Source organism: Streptopelia decaocto, assembly GCF_964273445.1.
Source record: "Streptopelia decaocto genome assembly, chromosome: 3".
Classification (NCBI taxonomy): Eukaryota; Metazoa; Chordata; class Aves; order Columbiformes; family Columbidae; genus Streptopelia; species Streptopelia decaocto.
The window spans coordinates 16,738,796-16,759,504 of NC_138656.1; the positions used below are offsets into that span (position 1 = coordinate 16,738,796).

The following is a 20,709-nucleotide window of genomic DNA, read 5'->3' on the forward strand; positions in this document are numbered from 1 at the left end:
GGCGGTCTCCCCCGCGGCGGGGCCGCCGCCGCCGCCCCGCATGGCCAGAGCGAACCGGCCGGGGCGCGCCGGCGAGGCCGCTCCGCAGCAGCCCACGGCGCCGGGGGCGCGGGGCGTCGGGCTGAGGGCGGGCGGGCGAGGCCGGCGGCCCCGGGGCGCCGCCGCCAGCCGGGCGGACAGCTCCGCCGGGGGATGACTCAGAGCCGCGGCCCCTGCAGCGAAGCCGCCGCCGCACCGTGCTCCGCGCCGCGCCGCCCCATGCCCGCGTCCCCCGCCGGGGGCCGCGCTCCACCCGCCGCGCCCGCCGCGCCGCGCACCGGATGATGCCCCCGCGGGGAGCGGCGGGCTCCTGCCGCCGGCGGCGCCTGGCGCCCCTCAACGAGGACAACGGGCGGTTCCTGCTGCTGGCCGCTCTCATCGCGGCGTACCTGAGTGCCGGCGCCACCGTCTTCTCGGCCCTCGAGAGCCCGTCGGAGGCGGCGGCGCAGCTCCGCTGGAACCGGACCCTCCACAACTTCAGCCGCATCTTCAACATCAGTCTGCCGGAGCTGCGCGCCTTCCTGCGGAGCTACGAGGCGGCCATGGCCGCGGGTATCCGCGTCGACGCCCTGCGGCCCCGCTGGGACTTCCCCGGCGCCTTCTACTTCGTGGGCACCGTCGTCTCCACCATAGGTGAGCGCCGCCCCGACGGCCCCGCGGCGGAGGCGCCCGCCCGGGGTTGCTGCGGCCGCGGCCCCGGGGAGGTCGTTATAGCGACCAAAGTTTGGGAAGAGGCGCCGCCGCGTTCCTATGGCAACCGGGTCCTTGCAGCCGGGGGAGGGGGTCCCGGGTCCCTGTCCCTTCTTTACCCTCCACCCCGGGGGGTGGCGATCACAGCGCTCGCCCTCCCATCCCGCTCTCCCCGGTGCACGGAGCTGGATCGCGGCGCTGCGCTGCGGCTCCTACTGGGGCCGCGGGGACCTCTGACCCTCATGGTGCCCCGGGCCGGCTGCGGCGGGACTCCCGTCAAACCCCAGCAAACTTTGGCTGCCGGCTGTGCAGTTGCTCGGTTGGGCTTCAACCGGCCCGCAGGAGCGAGCGGGGCTGATCGCCCCCGAGCAGCTCTGTCCGCTCCCCTGCCCGCGGCGGGACGCGCCTGATGGTCGGATCGCTCGTCACCGGGACAGGCGGCGCGGGGGGTGACAGGCAACGGGCGACCGGAGGTGCTAGATGCTGGACAGGCTTCTGCAGTGCCTGACCGCTGGACTGGTTGCTGGTTTAAACTGCTGGCAAAGTTAAGATGCAGATGGGATTGAGGACATAAACTACACGAAGCTGTATGTCTTCTCGCTGTACCATAATGTACATTCTCAGTACATTGCTGGCTACGGCTGACTGCAGTTTTTGGTATCTGATCGGTGCTGAGGAAGAACAGCACTTTATGAGCAAGTGGTGAGGTGGGGGGGATAAATATAAATTTTCTTTTACTCTAAAATAACTCTTTATTTTTTTTTTACCTCTAAATCTTTTACTCTAAAAGTACCATTAAGAACTGTTGTGTGGGAGATGTACTTGAAGTAAAACTGTGGCTATCTGTGGCTCTCGGGAGTATTGCTTGAGAAATCCTCTCCCAGCAGACACAAGGTCTTACCGATTTTCTCTACTGGTTTTTAAGTTTTGTAACAAGCCAATTGTCTCAGGGCTTCTGAGCTTAAATGTCATGCTTTCCCTTTATTAGAGAGGAAGAAATGCACAGCTCGTTATTGCACTTACATTCATTAGGTTCGGAAAATGTTTTATCAATAGTGACTAATCTCTATAATAGAGTCGTGGTGGTGACTACAGCAATGTTGTCAAGTATTGTTACATTTTGCATTGAATAATTCAGTTAACTTTTCCTTTTTGAGTACATTGAACAGTTCAGTCATTAAAACACAATTTTAATTAAACGTTAGGCCTTCTTCATCACAAGAACATGTATTTTTAAGAGATCATTAGGACTGACCTGAGTGTATGGAGAAAAAAGTCAATACATTAACAAACCCACTCTTTCCTTACACTTGCAGTAGCAAACAGAAATCTTCAGGAGATGTGTAAACACAGATCCATTCACTTCTTCACCCACTTAAGGGTTGGACTCGATGATCTCTGAGGTCTTTTCCAACCCAGTCGATTCTGTGATTCTTCTCCTCCAACCCCGGTTTACCCACTCTGTGATTATCGAAATGTAAAATCTTTCCTCTTCATTTGCAAGCATTTGTTTGCATCTCCACTTCATCGCCCTGTCTGCGGTCATTTGTGCCTGGGCAGAGGGAATGAGAAGCTCAGCAGCATTTTTTTGTGGCAATCTTGGCAGGTGTAAATGACTGAACCAAGAATTGTGTTTCTCATATTCCTGTAGCACAACCCAGGGCACCACTTTCTCTTTGTAGCAAATAATGTCTACATCTCTCACATGCGAGATGGAAGCTGAAGATTGTTTTTCCCAAGCTACAACAGAGGCCAGATTCTGCCAAGCGTTCTCCTGACTAGTACCTCCACTTGGCCTGCTACCTGCTAGTACTTCTGGATTACTTACAGCACTTAGTGTGTGTTGAGCACTGCTGCTGTAGAGCAAGGTTTTGCTCTGGGTGAGATGCAGTAGGAGGAGGCTCGAGGAGAAGCTGAGTTGTGCCTTTGGGCACAGCGAAGGCCATGTCAGAGCTGCTGTGCTGAGGATGCCAAGCTGCACAGCCCTGGCAGGAGCAGTGTCTCCTGGAGTACAGGCATGCCAAAGTTGTTGCACCCCACCCCAGTAAAGCTTTTACCAGCTATGTGTGTAGCTCCTGCTGCCCCACCTCACCACTTCTCATTCGCCTCTTCAAGCTCCTGCAGCTTGTAGAGAGGCAAAGCCCTCGCGGAGCTCAGCAGCTTGTCCATGGGCAAGGTTTCTCATACTGCACAGTTACATTCACTTATTACTGGCAGCTGTTTTTGCCCAGCATAAGCAAAAGAAAAAAAAACCCACAACCCTGCAAGTTAACTAGCTGTCCAGCTAAAACCCAAAAGCTGTACGCATAATGAAACGTGCACAAGGCTTTCTTGCTCACAGTTGGACCATGGGAGAAACCAAGTGGTAGACATCAAATGTTACCTGAGGGAGCAGTTCCTGAGCTGTTCTTTCTTGGTCCCTTTGTTCCCTCCCAGTCAGCTCATTTCTGCACCTACCTACCTTGATACCTTTGATTCCACCATCAGCTCAAATACCATATTGTCCTGGTTCAGTGCAATTTCACTTGCCTTTGTGTCACAGTTCGTTGACAAGGAGAATGCTGTTGTTACTCAGCCTCGCCAAGAGCTACCAGACACACAGAGTCAAAACAGCTTGCCTTCCTTCAACAACTTCATCAGTTACGTGTGTCAAAACAACTTTATCACTGCTGCTAAACACACTCCTATCCTAGCGATGCATGGGAAAACTTTCTTGCTCACTGCTTAACAAACAGCGAGTAGATTCCGTGTCTGTTAAATCACCCAAAAATTACTCAGCCTCTAATCGGTAGAAGATACCAAGTTACAGAAAACTCTCTGGGTCTCTTGGAGTCCTCAGTGCTATCACTGGTTTTAATAAAACTATAAAATCCTTCATCTGTACTCATTGAAATACAGTCACCCAGGGATAGGGCTGCAAGTTCTTTCAGGGTTTGTGTAACCTGAACAGCAGGAAGGAGACTCCAGTTCTTCATCCTTCTGTGACCACAAGGGTTAAGCACAGTCAGGCTTGGAGAAACCTGCTCCATCACCTCCTTGAGCAGGGCCTTCAAAGAGCCAAGCAGGTCCCCTTCATTAGGTGTTTTGTCTTCCCTGGCTGCAGTTCTGTGTCTTCCCTAATTACACGGGGATGTGATCAAACTCTCTAGGTGAGAAACATGTTAGTGTGGTCTTTAGGAAATGGGAGAGAGTGTTAAAATGAAATGTTGAGTCTAATCTGAAAGCATTTTCCTGAATAGCCCACAGTAGGAAGTAGCTTACTGTCCATAAAACACACTGTGGATAGCACTCTAGGCATTCATTTTTTTATTATTGCATTGTTTGTGGTTGAATAATGAAATGATAAGTCTATTTTTCATTAGACACTTTGCGATTTTCAAAGCTGTACAAGAAAATTCTTCAGTCTAATTTCTGATTGCTTGCTGTCATTCTACACCATTTATTAAGTCATTATTTTGCACTCCAAGAGGTATTTTATTATAGGCATTTATTATTAATCTTATACCGATTTCTTTAGAAGCAGCTAGGTGAAATTTCTTCTTGATTCATTGGTCTAACTGGCAGAAGACTTTTTTTCAGTTGAGTTTTTTTCCTTCCTTCCCCAAATACAAATCACAAATAGTTCCCAGCACTTTGTTAAAGACTGAAAGCAAAGCATAACTCAGACTAGTTTTCTTCCTGGTGAATGCCGCAGAGTACAGCATCATCAATCATAGCTTTCCCCGTATTCTAGTAGCACAAAATTATTCTGCCTGGTGCATAAGACAACTCTGGGATGCCTGAAGCTCTGGATTTCTGACTCAGTCCATGAGTCTAGACTCTGTGTCCAGATTTTTTTCCTCTCTTAATTGTTAGAATAAACATTATGTACCTACATATTAAAACATATTGAGTCATCGACTTATTACTAAATTTGGATTTTAAGTTTCCTATGTGTAAGTACACATTGCAAAATCTGTCAGAAAATCAAATGATACAATCCACTTAAAATTGAGGTCAAAAGAAGTAGTTCAATGCATAAAAGTGATCTTTCAACATAGGATTTTTAAAAAGTGCCCTTACTGTGGATGGACTGTTTTGGGAGGGGCATGTGTGGGTTATAGGTGCTTTGAGAAGGGAAGAAGTCGTGCAAAGATGTTCCCTCTGTACAGCTGTGCAAGGGTTACAGGTTGTTAGGGCATGGTGTATAGGTGTGAGCAGGACTATACATCCTTTCCTTATCCCTGAGGTACCCATTAAATGACTTGGTATTAGTGTGTACTGACAGCTCTACCCAAAGGGATGGGGCATGCTCTTCTCTGCTGTTATTTCAAAGAGGTAAGGCACAGCCCTGCAGTGAGGTGGGCTTTGAACCCATATGAAGGGAGGCCACATGATGAGAGATGTAATGCTTGGTATTTTCTACCAGCTAACTAGCTCCTGCCACCTGTGGTCTCCTTGTATAGAATGTCGGCTGGGTTCGACCCCCTTCTCTCCGGTCCTCTGTAGAGACATTGGAACAGGCTGCCCACGGAAGTGGTGGAGTGACCATCCCTGGAGTTGTTTAAAAGGCATTTAGATGAGGTTCTTAGGGACATGGTTTAGTGCTAGAGTTAGGTTAGGTTATGGTTGGACTTGATGATCCTTGATGAGGGTCTCTTCCAGCTGAAATGATTCTGTGATTCTATGACCCAGCATACTGAGCACATCATTTCTGCTTGTGCTCCACAACTTAGGCACCATAACCACTCACTTTCAACATCTCCTCTGGCTCTGTGTTGTAGTCTTTTGAGAAAATCTGGAGGTACAGATGTGCTGAAGGTGATAATTCAATGGAAGTGATGTGCAGTCAGACAGCTCAGCAAGCTCATGGTCAGCTGTTGGGCTGCACTGCTAGGAGCCAGGGAGCAAGCCTGCCCTAGAGCAGGCACTTCACATGGTAATTTAGCAAGAAAGTCCACAGATAACCGAGTTGGTCTGAAGGCTTTAATGCAAAAATATATTTGCCCTGTCTTCTTCAATGGTATGTTTCAGGATATGAATCTGAGCTGCAGCTGGGGAAGGTTCTGGCTCTCTCCTCTCCATGAATGCAATTTCACTGTCTCTACGGCCGGTGCAAACCAAAAGGCGACAGTCAAATGAGAGTGTGCACCTGATCAGCATCAGTGTTATGTCTTCTCTGGGCTCTGCAGTTCTCTGAGGCTTGTAGAGGCAGCTTTTGCAGAGGGTTCAAATTAGGGGGCAGTTGCCTCCAGAGCTGACCTTCTTGAAGTAAAACAAAAAAAAAAAAACAAACAAAAAAAAAAAACAAAAAAAAAAAAAAAAAAAAAAAAACAGAACAATCAAAAACTGAACGAGAAAGCAGTTGGGAGAGCAGGCAGTATTATTAAGCTGCAGCGTCAGGTTATTTGTCTTTGCCAGCCTGTATGCGGTCTGCAGCCAGCACGAGCATGTTCCAGCTTGGTCTGCTGCGGCCAGATCTGACTCCTTTGGTGCGCTGTGTTTTGATCAATGTGCCAGTTGATACCTGAAAGTTGTTTTCTCACCCTGGCAGTCTTCATAACAGAGAGCAAGAGTCTCGAAGGTCAGCAAGTCAATCAATGGTCAGAATATTTCTGTGAAGTGATCCTACAGCGATTTCTGCAGATGAAGACCCAGCACCGTGGCAGTGTTTTCTACTTGCTGTAGCTTCATTGGAGTATTAACTTCTTTGGGTACCACTGTTGGGAATTTCCTCAGTATGTGGGCATAGGTTGGGTGCTCCGAGCAGGAAAGTATTCTAAATCCCAGTTTGTCTTCTTGTAGTTGAGAGCAACAACAGGAAGCTTTATTTGGAATACCTCCATGTAATTATGTGGGTGACTTGAGGTGTCCCCGCTGAAGGATTGTAATGAAACAATTTTGATCCTAAATTTGTCGGGTTTGTTTTTCTAGATGGCGGGAGGGGGAACTCTGGTACTTTAAATAAAATCCTGAAAACATTGTTTTAATCAGTCTCAGTACTGCTTAGGGTTTACCTGCCCCTGTAGGGTTATGGCAGACCCAGAGAGCAAAGCTTTTTCTGTCATTTGATCACCTAAACTGAGTGATTTCTTCAGAGCACATAAGCTCAGATTACCTAACCTAACAGTTCCAGGAGTTTCTTAAATATTAAATGCTATCTCTGGAACCTTATGTTTATGGAACCTTATGTTTCAAAACACATCAGTACAGTGGAGATGTGTTTGTTGTTTTGCATCTAGAGACGTTAAGCCAAGGGATGACCAAATTGCACTTATTTTCACTGTGGGTCTGGACTTCAGGGTGCTCAGGCGGAGCACTGAAACCTGGTGTCTCTGAACTGAATGTCGAGCACCACAGCACCTCAGAACAATCACCCAAAAAACAAAGCCTGTTTATAACGTCAGGGAATGAAGAATTTGCCTGACATCACATGAGATATGATCCCGCATCTCAGAAATTGGGTGAAGTTTTATATTGACTTACTGTGTGCTGGTTCAGGTTTGAAACAAAGACAAACTGGAATTTATGATCAAGGATTCTCCATTTTTGCAGCTTTCAGGGTCCCTCTAGCTCGGATAAATGAAGGAACAATGTCTACTTAGTGGGTACGTATTTCCCACTTAGCACAACATTCAGTTTGATCTTCAGTGCTATTTCTGCTGGGCAGCAAATACCTGTATTTCAGTGCTCTATGTATTTACAAGAGCCTGGCAGTGTGATTGCAAATCAAATGGTGGTGGGCCAAAATACCACTTGGACAGCTCTCCATCCGCAGAGGTGGCCCTTTGCTCTCCTCCCAATTAGCTTGCCCTCTTCTATGGGTGATTTGTTTGCTTGATTAAACATTGATATTTGTTTCACATCATTGTAGTCTTTCAGGCTAGTAACTACCAGAGAAGTCAAAAGTAAATCTTTACAGTTTGTTTCTGCTTCTCATCACACCTGTCCCTCTTCTCTAGTGTTAATTCTGTTATTGACCTTCATTTCTTTTTTTAGTCTTAAATCTTTCTCCCTTCTCTGATTGTCTTCAGTTTGACACAGATCGTATAAACTTCATAGTTTTTTCTCACTTTTGCAGATGGGTCATCTTTGCAAGAACACTTTCTTGCTTGTCGGCAAACTTTAGTTGCTTTTCATCATGGAGAGAAGAGGAAAACAATTATAGGATAGATTTGTTGGCCTTCATGTAACAATGTCCACTCCTGGTGTTGTGCTGGAAAATACGATGTAATTTCTTTATATTAATGAATACAGTATTGCTTTATCTTTGCAGCTGTTGAAGTCAATGAGAATTGTACTTTTTGCTGCTGTAGCATCAGGCTTACAGCAAGAGAAAACAAAAATGGAACATTTAATCTGCAATTTTTAGTATGAAGACAGCCTGATATTCTTGGAAATATAGCCTGTACTCATGATCCATATGAGGCTTGCTTACCTTTATCAAAAGAGACAGTCTGCATAGTGTGTCAGCACCAAATGCATATCTGAGTGAATTTTGGGAGAAGATAGGTGAGGACAAAGATTAGGGTTCATGCTGGTAAACATTTGAAACATGAAAGTCCTCCTGAGTGCAGTAAATTTTAGAAGTAATAATAAAACATTTGGTGAATAGAAACACTTAAATTACGAACAGAATTATAACCAAAGGGGCAATTGCGTAGAAATCCAGACAAATCACATATGTTTAATTTTGTATTTCCTCAATAGACTGCTTCTGCTGAAGTCAACAGTAGACCAGTCTACAGAGCTTTAGGATATCCCACCTTACTCATTGTATTAGCACGCTAGGTTTATAAAAGAACTGTGGGTGTGATGTTGCCAGCACGTACTGGTGCAGGATGTGACTGTTAAGTGACACTTCCCTGAGCTCGGTGGCTCTGTTCGTGGCAGTGGGCAGCAAACCTGGCTATAGACAGCAGCAGGTTTCAATACAATCTTTCTTAAACCAACAGAAGCTGAATGAAAATTAAATCTAATTGCATGAGATGAAGCAAAGCATTAGCAGCCTTTTCAGGTAATTAAAGCTTTGGAGTGCAATAAGATAAGCAACTGAACGGTTTGATGTTAACATGTAGGTGAGGCACCACTATTGCTTGTGTTTAAAAATCCACAGTAAGTTCTCCTTAGTAATTAATAAAAAAGTGATAGTACCTTGATAACAAATATAACCCCACAGTGATTACTCAATAAACTTCAAACTTAGAAATGATGCGCCAAATATTCACATTTGTTCTCAAGTCTTAGGCAGGCAAATTTAATCAAGGCAGCAACAACAATTAGGAGAAATTTGCCTGCGTGAGAACTGGATGAGAAACTAATTCAGTAAATGACAATTAGAAGAAAACTGGATAGAATCCTTGTAGTTACTCATTATTGAATATTCTGTCATCTCTTCGCTCAGGCCGAATATTGTGCAAGCAATATATTTATTTCATGAGAATAAATAAAAAATATAGAGAGACTCATGCTCAATGTGTATGGAATTGAGCCTACTTTAAGCCTTTGATAATGGAAATTACTGTGGTGCAAAGATCACAGTATCACAGAATGGTTTGGGTTGGAAAGGACCTCTGGAGATCATCCAGTCCAACCCACATGCTACAGCAGGTTCAACTAGAGTATGGTGATTTTCACAGCGAGTTGGGGAAAGACTTGTGTGATAAAATGGTTTGTCTGTTTACAAAAACTGCTGCTGGAGCTGTGAGGACCAAAAAAGTCTCAGATTAAATTGAAAGCTCAAAATGATCTTGATAAAGTGGCAAAGTTGTTCAGTATCATTAAATTTAAAAGTAGTCAAGGGTAATGCATACTAAGGAAGAAAAAATTAAATGCAGAAATAGAAAATGAGAAATAACTGGTGATTCAGCAGTCCTGTCACCTTGTATTTCTCTTACAGTTACTTAAAATCAGGTCTGTGTGCCTCTATGAATGAATTAGAAGAGCTGCCTGAGCTAAAACATACTTAAGAATTTGCTTCTTTTCTTTCTGCTGGAACTTTTTGAAATAAGGGACTTAGGAGGCTTATTTAAACCATTACAAAGTTGAGGTAGATTGGTGAGATTTCTTTCATTAGATCCTAACTATAGGAGTTTGAAAAGAAATTCAGGAAAAAAGTGGCCAAACAGCATAAAAGATTCTGCCCAGTATGTTTGCATTCTTTTTGTCCTACAGATTGGTCTTTATAGACTGACTCTTTGTAAAGCAGGAGAGCTGAGAGACCTACCAAGAAATAAATGTCCTCTGAGTACCTGCACAAACACCAATGGCAGAAAATAATGCTGCAAGTCTGTTGTTTTATCCAGTCAAAAGATAAGCTGATAACCGTTTGACAGCCTTTCCCATCCATAAGGGTTAGAAAAGCCAGGAGCGACACCTAGTTTTAGGAGACTTCTCCTGTGGGGAAATATGACACACACCCAGGATCACTTGTGAAATTCAGATAATGCTATTTCTTAGCCTGAAAGGAGAAGTATCGTGAGCTGTACTGGCACTGGGGTGGCAGTACACGTGCAAGTACTCTTTCAAAGCCCATAATGTCTTAAGAATATAACAAAATTTAGATGCATTTTTCTTGTCACAGCTCGGAAAACAATCTTGCACAACCCTGGGTCCACTCAGGCATCTGAAATGCAACTGCAAGTTTCAATAAACAGCAAAAGCAGATGTGAATGCTAATGTTTGAAATACTCCATTTAAAACGACAGGGCATAAGCTTTTTCCTGTTAGGGTGTTGCTTAGATACACAATTATCCACACAAAAAATATTCTCAAAACCACAGGAGGAAAATAAGAGTAGAAGCAGCTTTAAAGGATGAAAAAATAAGATAGCAAGAGAAATCAAGTTTTGCAACAATATTCACCTGGAATCATGTCGTCAGCTACATGAGGACTGTAGGAAGGTCAGAGGAGGTGACAGTGTGTGGCTTCAGATATTGGACACATCTCAAGAGAGAAAAGGACGTGGCTGCTCCTGGGGTCCATGAGCTACACCTTCATGTGTGTCCCTGGTTACTGAGATGTACTTTATGTATTTCTTGGTTGTCATACTTTTGTTTTCTGCAGATTTTTTAAAATAGTTACTCTAAATTCAGGCATGTTTCTTCTGTCTGATAGCGTCTCAGAAACCTCAGTGCTTTAGCCAAGGTTCGGCAGTGCAGGGAGCCAAGGCAGATGCTTCTGCACACGCCTTGGTTTGATACGGCCCCGATGGTCATTAAGGCAGGATTTTAAAGACCATTAGCCTCTAGTGCAAGGAAGTGGTTTTCCACGGTAATATAACTTAAATAACTGAGGAGTTTGTGGGCTATATTTTTCCATTATTAACACCACTACCATTTCAGACACGATTATAATGAAGTGGCTTTCACCCAGCTGTTGTAATAGAACAGGGAAAGAAAACAAACCAGAAATAGGACTCCCTGATCGTCAGGTGTGGAGACAGCCATGAGAAGCAGCTCTGGACCAGCTTAGGTCAATTCACAAGGAGTCAGGCTGCAACCAAAAGAAAGAACATCCCAATTTCATCCTTTTTTCTGGCAGTTTTCCTTTGCAAGATGGTTTAGCGCTAATTTGGCCAAGATTAACTTGTATTCTTTCAATTTTAACAAGCTATCAGAGCACCCCAGCCATCCCAAGGGGCAGAATTACTGACAAAACAATGGGGGTTTAGTATCTTGCTTGAGATTTGCCCAAGAAAGGTAACATAAAATGAAGAAAATAGTTTCAGTCTTAAATTTTATGACTGTCAAACAGAGTCTGGCCCCAAGAGTTTAGCAGAAAAGAAGATTATATTATTTATAAGAGCAAGAAAACCTGAAGCACTGGAAGTTTTATTTGTGAACAATATGTTGATGGAGAAGTTAAGGAAGACTGTCACACCATAGGGCACCTCCATCCCTTTACAGCTGAAAGTCAGCAAGAATAGTGCCAGCTTGTAGGTCCCAGCTTTCTTTTCCTGTGTGCGGTTTGAATTCATACTCCTCTGATTTTCATATTCCTCTGAACTTCATTCTCCGTCATCTCCTTTAGGAGAGGGCACCTGTCCATCATTAGAAAGATTTCCAGCCTCAAGCCCATGACTCTGCCCATGTGTTCCCTCTTTAGGGGCCTGCTTAGCGAGACCTGGGGCCAGAGCTGCTGGTTAGCTGGTGACGCTGGTGGCTTGGCACAGATCAGTCCCCGTTTGCTTGTACAAGGGGCATAGAGGAGCAGCCAGTCCCGGCCAGGGAACTGTAAAACTGATTTAGAGACACTTCTGCTTCTTCCTTGCCTTGGTTCTGCGCCAAAGCAGCTTGGCCAGACCAGATGATCAGCCTCCTTCTGTATTTATTGGGCCACGTGTTTACAATAATGTCATTTAGTAGTGAGCAAGGGTGGGGGTTTTTTGGTTAGTCTTTGGTATGTACTTTCTTCTCATACTGTACACAAAAAGGGCAACATGCAGTAAAACTCCAAAAAAAAAGCTTGCCTGCTTCTGGTAAATGAATAGAGCAAGAGGACTGCTGCTGCTGCTGAAATTGAAGCTCCAGTGTTTCTCATTTTAAGGGTCATTTATCACTCAAATTTACAAGTTAGACCACTTGAGCTGATAAATGTCCCTGCTGAGCACTCACTAGAAACTGAAGATCTTTCTTGGAAAGCTCGACTAGAAGGTGTCAGCATAGAAAAACACACTTGGGAAACTGGCTGTGAGGAGAAGGTAAACGGATGCGAGCAGACAGGGTTTTTTATTCCTTTTGTCTTTCCTGAGGAATCTTAGTAGGGAGTACCTCTAATACCTTAGACTCCTGTCAAGCTGGTAACCCTTGAAGTTTCTTTGAAGAAACCTCACCCTTTACTTCTCTCAGGTCTGGCATATGCTTCACCCTAAATACGTTTCTCCAGCTCTGTCACACATGACACCTTCTCCATAGGACACGGGGTCCCCTCCTCACCTGCCTGCTGACGTGGCTGCACATGGCAGCACCTCCATGTGCAAGTACCCTGCATCTGGGGCCAGGCTTCATATTCCCATCTTCAGGGGATTTCACAAGACAGAGGTTTCCTTGCAGTTTCTTAGCCCCTGACCATCTCATCTGTACCCTTCTTGGCAGAGGAGATCCTTTGCCACCTTCTCCACTCCAAAATTTCCTCTCCAGAGCACCCGAGTACTCTCTTCAAGCCCAGGATCATAGCCACCAGCACCTCTGGTTACCTCCATAACCTTCTCCATCACACAGCATCCTGCTGCTCTCTGGGGATGCCCATGGGAGCGCAAACCCCTTGCTCATGAGCAGAAATAAAGGTTGCCAGAGGAGCTGGAGAGTCCCAGCATCACTGCCCTGATGGAGCTGCCCTGTTGCCTCCCAGCCCTGGGCATAAGGAGCTGCTGCCCAGCCCTGTCTCTCATCCTCACCCCAGTCACTGTTTCACATTATTTTAGGCTCATCTTTGTCATGACCCTCTACTGAAAAATACTGGTACCGCTCAGTCTCTTTATATGCCCTCCACATGCACCTCGTAACTAACAACTATATATTAGCTTTACCTTTTAGTTATTTATTGTCATTGTTGCCAACTTAATCACATTTTTGTCAAGGAATCATAGATTATCTTAGGCTGACTATTCTATCAACTGTTTTTAAAAAGAATGTACTTCAAAGAAGAATGAAAATGTGGCCATGACCTTTTAGGCTGCGGTGTAAATCACAGCCAGCAGAGAAATGCTGAGGGTGATTGATTCTGCTGTTCACTGATGTTATGCGTAGCAGTGTTTTGGATAACTGATAACCTGATCACAGTTGTGTGTAAACACAATAAAATTGCTACTCTAGAAAGCCTTTAATAATTGCCTGCAGCTCCTTGAAACTCATTAATGTTCAATTAATCATCTCTTGGCTCCGTTCTGCCAGTATGGCTCCTTTCAAGTAGCAGTTGTCTCAAACACCTGGCTAATGTTTCACCAGTGGAGATGTAAGAATTAGCAACAGCAGTGACCTGCATGGTTTTTAACTACATTTATTAAGTTTATCATGGTGCTCTTTGAGGTCTCAGAGCAGACTGGGCATCTTTTCTGGGATCCTGTGGTGGATTGGGTGCACATATGCACATTTTTATGTACTGAACAGTCATGGGAGGTAGCAAAAAAACCCAACAGACCTGTTTTAGCCCACCTTGATTCAACAAAGCAAATTTACAGCACCATTGACCATCTATTTACTGTAGGCTTTGGGGGAACAAGTCCATGTTAAAAGAATGTTATTAAAGTTACAAAATAAGTTAGGAAATGCCAGAAGCAGCCTCCTGTTTCAACTTGAAGTGGTGCATATATTACCAAGTATATATATATTTATATATAGGAAGTCAGTGTTTGGTTGCGTTGTTACTCGTTATTTTCTCCATGGGATATCCGGTCCCGTAGGTGGGTCACAGAGGACTGCAAGCTTGTGTGCAATACAGGTTAGGCCAGCCCTAAAAGCTGCAGTGGCATCTCGTGTCTTCAGACTCAGCTGAGTCTAACTTAAAGTGTCTTAATGCACACCGTGCTGGACAGACTGCTACTGTTCAGGAGCTCTGTTTCCAGATCCTAACCTAATTGAAACTAAATGTGATTGTACAGCAACATTTATATTGGCTCTAGCAGTGGAAAAGCTCTAAAAAAAATTAGTTTAAGCCCAAAGAGGGTTTTTTAATAAAGCATTCTGACAATTGTTAAAGGGAAAGTAGCTTTTTCATTCATAGTCTGAAAATGCAAAGCTCGGTGGAAGAACGGCCTCATATTCTCACTCCTTGGGTGAAAGCGCTGGATGCAGCAGAGGGTTTCAGTCTGTGGTGGTTTTGTCGTCTCTGAGCTGTGACCCTGTATCCAAGGCAACTGTTTCAGTATGTTAGGTGGTAAGGAGCTATAGAATAAATGAGAGGTAGTTGTGAAATATACAGGTATGACTCTGTCAGAGGCAATAAAGATGAAATGCTAACAGGTGGAATAGGGGTTGAAGGGAGCGCCGGAACGCAAATAGGGAATTTCAGTCTCAAATTTCTGATTATGATAGTCTTCCCTGGTGCAGTATACGTGTTAGTCCATAAAGACTAAGTAAGACTATGAAAAGCCATGAAGTAAAGCAAGTGTGGAATAGACATAAAACAGAATTGGCTAATCTTAGTTTATCTGCGTTTTGTAAACCCCATCTCTTGGGGATATAGCCTTCAAGAGCTTAGACTTCATATCGCAAGAGATTCTTTCCTTCTGGAAGCACCATTCTGGTTGCAGGAGTTTTGCTTATTTTGAGAAATCATTTGTTTAAGAAGTTATATTCAACAATTTTAGTTTATTTTGATTCCTTTCATTATAATAGCATTATTACGAGGTGATAAAGGTGATGCTGCTCTCTTGATCTAAGTGCTGTTGTGCTCTGGGGTTATAAATGATTGCTCAGTTGTGCTGATTTGCTGGCAACACTATGGCAGGACATCTGCATAAGAGCTGAGAGGCAGGCTGAAAGAAGCAGGGACACGCGATGCTGTGCTAAAGGCGGGAAGACTTTCTTGTGTTCAGTTTTTGAGATGACCGAAACTTTCTGCCATCTCTGGGTAAATACATCTTTACTTGAAAAGTGTCACCTCCTTTAATCTCAAGATATGGTAAGACAAGCTAATTGCCACATCAATAGGTCTGAGAGAAGAATTCACAGGTACTAAAGCTGCTGTTCCTTTTTGGTTTCTGGCACCAACCATCTCTTTTAACCATAAAAAAAAGGGTAAAATAAAAGAATGGAAGAGCAATTAGAAGGCACGTAAGCCTTCCCGAGTTTGCCCAGTTGCACCACCTGTTGAATCTGTCACCAGTTTAAGTAAATTAAAAACCCAGATCAGCACAGTAGTAACCACAAAATATATTATGCTAGTGAGGATGAGGGACTCATTAATTGCCAGCACTTACTCGTGAGAGGCTGCTGAAGGATAAATGCTGTCTGAGAGTTTTTATCAACTCAGCTCTACTAATTCCGTGTGTTGGGGGAGAAGTATCAAACAGCTGAAATTAATGCTGCCACAGAGTTTGTATCTGAAGTGGTGGGTCAGAGTGGGGCTGAATTAGCATGAGGGAGGTTGAAATATTGTATCTGAGTCACACAAAATCAACCCCAAAGTACCTGTACAGTATGTGTCAGGGCTATGAAAAATGCAAAGCGTCGTTGTGGTTCTTTTCTTGTTCGGTCTCCGAAGCACAGGCAGTGCTGGATGAATTTGTTTCACACAGGTGTCAGGATGTACTTAGCCTTGAGCAGGGGCTGAGCTCAGGTGTGTGGTACAGAACACACCAGGACTAACCACTCGTGGTCCAGGTGGTGCCGCAGGGACAAACGCAGCTGGCAAAGGAAGATGCTGTACAGAGAGTACAAGTGCACTTCTGTCTGCTCGCTGCTGAATGAAGTTACGATGTCTGCCTTGGTCGTACTCTTCTGCCTGTTTTATTTAAGTCTTAACGTTCTCATTGCTGTGATGGGTCCTTTCACAATGCATAGCTATGTACCGAATTTTGGTAAAATTATGCCTCAGAAATCTTCTTAAACAAACCGCATCAAAAATGTAAAACTTCACCACATCTCATGAATGATCACCAGAAAGTACTAAAAAAGCTTCAGCACATTTACAACTTAATCCAAACTGTCACTATCTCTATTTTTTTTTTTAAATTAATAAGTGAGTCTAGACATATGTGTGACAATAAACGCATTTATTTTGATGGTGATGTTCGCATGCTTGCTGTGAAGCACATGTTCAGATGCTTTGCTGACAAGGCATGGGTGAACAGATGCCTTCTCCATAACAAGCTGGCTGGCTGTCACTAGCTAGCAACTGCAACAGGCTCCTCAGCTTCTTCTGGGGACCAGGCACTAATGGGTATTCATCATCAAATGAGAAGGTTCCCATGAGCAGCCATCCCAACCCAGATAACAGCTTCACCCCACAGAGGAGGAGGAACTGAGAGGAGCTTCCCATTCCCCTGTGGTAGGCCTGGCACCCCAAGGTCAGCGTTGTGAGATCTGCTCAAAGGTGGTCTTCTCACACAACAAAATGGAGAGACTGTGGGTCCAGAAAACAAAATCCACTGACCCATTTGGTAATTTTATTTTCTGGTAGAACCATGTAAGTTTTTCACTGTCATTTAGAGAAGAGACTGCTTCTACTGCCTGTACTGATGATGCGGTGCAGTCCAAATTGCTGGCGTGCAGATGCTTCCAAGCATTCCAAATCTGTTGTGAGAGTGGGACCACCTCTTTCCTTACACACCTTTGTGTCATTTGAAAGATTATTTCCAAGTTTACTTGTCAAGAGCATTTAAATTCTTTTATCAACAAATGCAAAATTCTGTATCGATGAAGTATGAAGGTAGCAGAAATAAATTACCCAGAAAAATACAGCCATTACGAAAATAAATTAATAGATTTCAAGCAGCAATCTCAACTCATTATCATAGGGAATATTTTCCTGTTGCTGTTTAAAGGTGTGTCACGATAATAAATTTGATTTAATTATTTCATTATGCTCTATGCTAAAATTGCCTTTTTCTTTGCAAACTTTCGTGGATGTTGTCTGATGTTGATATTTACCTCCCTGAATGTTACTCGCTCAGCATTTTTGTGGAACAACAAAGTAAAGAAATTTCATCGTGTGGATTTTTCACAAACCATTAATTTAGATTAGATGTGGTTATTTATTCGTGGGAAATGAGCAGTCACCTCAATCCCATCAATATGCTTTTTGACTGAACTACTGAGCATTTTTACAGGGAACAATAGCAGAACAAGGGCAATACCTACAGAATTGAGTTTCAGAAGAATCTTCCTGATAGTATGTGAAATATATGTCATTCTTTTTCATAAAGTAATTGGCATCAGCATGTAACATGGAACAAACTTGCTGTATTTATTTGCGTGCAAATTTAAGATCACTTTTGCTGTTATTTAAGCATCTGTAGCCACAAGGCATTGCTGTTTATGTATAAGATTATGTGTATGAGTAGTGTCAAAAGACAATTCTTGTAAAGAAGAGGTGAATTAATATTGCTGGTGGATCTTTCCAGAGATTGTATACTCTGCTTTTTCTATTTAACTGTGCAGCAGTGTTTTTCCCTGCTGTACTGAGTCTGCGAGATCCTAGTGCTGCCAGTCTGCAGCTGGGGTATCTCACTGATGGTTGCGCCTTCCTTCTGTGATGATACCAGGTGGGCTGGTTGCAGCTGGGATTTGATTAAGACTTTGAAGTGCTGTTATTTTTAAAACAATATTCAATATTTGGGAGGTTTGGGGTTTAGTTGGTCGGCGGTTGAGGGGGGGGTGTTTGGTTGGTTTTGTTTGCTTGGGAGTTGGTTTGTTTTGGTTTTTTTCCTGTTACACAACCAGAAAACTTTGTCTTCTCAGCAGGAATGGTATAATCAGACCTGGATAACAGAAGCGTTATGCTGGGTTACAGCTTGTGAACAGAGAGCTTAAACTTTCCGTCAGGCCACGCTGGCCCACACACGCGGAGCAGGGTGGCCTCTTCACCTCATCCCACCACAAAGGGGTTTGGGCTCAGGAATGCTTCCACCTGCATTTACAGAGTCCTGTTGCTCTGTTAATGTGCTGCTTTTCATCTCTGCGAGGATTTTTTGCCCGTTCTTGAGGTTTTTTTGAGCTTTCTGGTGCCTTCTTCGTTCTTTACAAAACTTGGTTTCGTGCTGGCCTAAGCTGACTTAGAGATAGCGCTCCCTGTCCAGTGAGATAGGACCTTTGTTAAGTTACGTATGTCCTGAGTTTACATATGAAAAACTATATGTCATTAACATTACCCATTTATCTCCACACCTTAGGTTTTGGAATGACCACACCAGCAACCGTGGCTGGAAAAGTATTTCTAATCGTTTATGGCCTTTTCGGGTGTGCCGGAACTATCCTTTTCTTCAACCTCTTCTTGGAGCGCATTATCTCCCTCCTGGCGTTTATCATGAAGGCGTGCCATGAAAGACAGCTGCGAAGAAGTGGCCTCCTACCTCCCAACTTCCGAAGGGGCCCAGCTGTGTCGGGGGTGGGCAGCCTTGTGGGCTGGAAGCCGTCCGTTTACCACGTAATGCTGATTCTGGGAATTTTTGCTATCACCCTTTCATGCTGCGCCTCTGCCATGTACACAGCGGTGGAAGGATGGAACTACGTTGACTCCTTGTATTATTGCTTTGTCACATTCAGCACCATCGGCTTTGGAGATTTTGTAAGCAGCCAAAATGCTGCGTATCAAAATCAGGGATTATACAGATTCGGAAACTTCATATTTATATTAATGGGGGTATGTTGCATATACTCTCTTTTTAACGTCATCTCAATCGTAATCAAGCAAGTTTTGAACTGGGTGTTGAAAAAATTTGAATGCAGATGTTGCCCAAAGTGCCATAAATCAAGTGCCCGCCTCGGACGTCGCAATGCCATCACTCCAGGAGCTCGCCTGCGTCGACATAACATCTCAGTGGATGCTGATGGACAGTACGACAGTGACACGGAGGGGAGGAGGCTCTCTGGAGAGATGATCTCCATGAGGGAGCTCACGGCATCAAATAAAGTCTCCCTGGCCATTTTGCAAAAGCAGTTGTCCGAGACAGCCAACGGCTACCCAAGGAACGTTTGTATCAACACGAGACAAAACGGTTTCTCTGCAGGGGTGGGTGCTCTAGCCATCATGAACAACCGCTTGGCAGAAACAAGTGACTCTAGGTAGAGTTTTTGAAATGCGTTTTGTTTATTTAATAAAAATAAAACGGTGATTAGGTTGGAATTGTCACTGTAAGCTACTGGAAAGTTTTAAATTCAGAGACAGTCTTGGTATTCTTTGGGTGTTCAGCATTTTAGTTTCTGGGGGTTTTATAAGTCTTCTCTAATATGCAGTAACATCTTTACTGTAATGTTACAATTTTCCCCAAAGGGGTTTTTGGAAGAGACTTGCATGTCTTTGATGCAGAATATGATGCAATTGTAGAAGGATGGTGTGCATGGTTAGGATGGTGTCAAAACCAACATGCTCTTCTCCAGAACATAACCTGAACACAAATGCTGTTAAAATAGTTTAAATGGGCAATTTTGGCTCCAGATTCAAACTTGGGGTTAATAAGGTTTGGCTAAACCAGTATCTCACAGTTTGTTGAAGTCTGGATCTGGCCCTGAACTTTGTGCTCAATACTCTTCAGCAATTCCTCATAGCAGGCCTGTATATAACATACATGTAGGTGACTGCAGTTACACCAGCTTTAGGGTGACTGTGCTTCACTTGGATAATCCTACTGATTTCAATGGTAGAGGATTGAATGGGCTGAATTCCCCTGGCTAGAAATGATGGGCTTTAGCCAGTCTTGTCTGAAACGCTACCTACTGCCTAACTCTTAAAAGCCAGGGGATTATCAAGAACAATGTTAGAATGTGCAAAACTCTTCCTACCTACTGAGTTACTGAAAACAGGCAATTGTCAACTTCAGTACTGACTTCATTTAATGCAAGAGAAGCCAGTATGCACGTCTGGTGTCAAATCATTTCTTTTACATGAAAATAAGTAGCTAAAATGAATGTAATGTTGTCCTAAATTTGCATCTTTTACTTCTGCAATATTGCTGCAGAGATTCACAGAAATTATTTCCTTGCAGTTCTTTGGGGGCCCCAACCCTGTACTTGTTTCCCACATTGTGTAGGTTATACAGAAGAGCATTGCTTTGGAGCTCCCCTAGAAGCTGGCTTCCACCAAAACATAGCTGTTGTCATAAATTGTCCTTAGGCTATTGCTTCTGTCTTAAGTCATATTTAACCTGTGTTAGCCCAAACCACTGAAGCAAACCTGGTCTAAGTGTCTACTTTAGCATGACCAACAGGTGCAGAGGAATTGCTGCAAATCTCCTTCAGAAATACACGCACAGCTCTGGATCGTTTCTCCAAGTTCTCTCTACTATGCCACTCCTTTAATGCTGTGAAGGTAATGAAAAGGCTTCTATTGATTACAGCAAGA

The 20,709-nt window shown here is 44.0% G+C and overlaps 1 protein-coding gene across 1 annotated transcript; it reads left to right on the forward strand.

Annotated features, from left to right (window-relative positions):
- Positions 1-320: 320 nt before the first annotated feature.
- KCNK12 (potassium two pore domain channel subfamily K member 12) lies at positions 321-19,437 on the forward strand (the record flags this gene model as incomplete). Its single annotated transcript, XM_082047933.1, has 2 exons — positions 321-672; positions 18,542-19,437. The coding sequence occupies 2 exons, from the start codon at positions 321-323 to the stop codon at positions 19,435-19,437; spliced, it is 1,248 nt and encodes a 415-aa protein (XP_081904059.1).
- Positions 19,438-20,709: the final 1,272 nt, after the last annotated feature.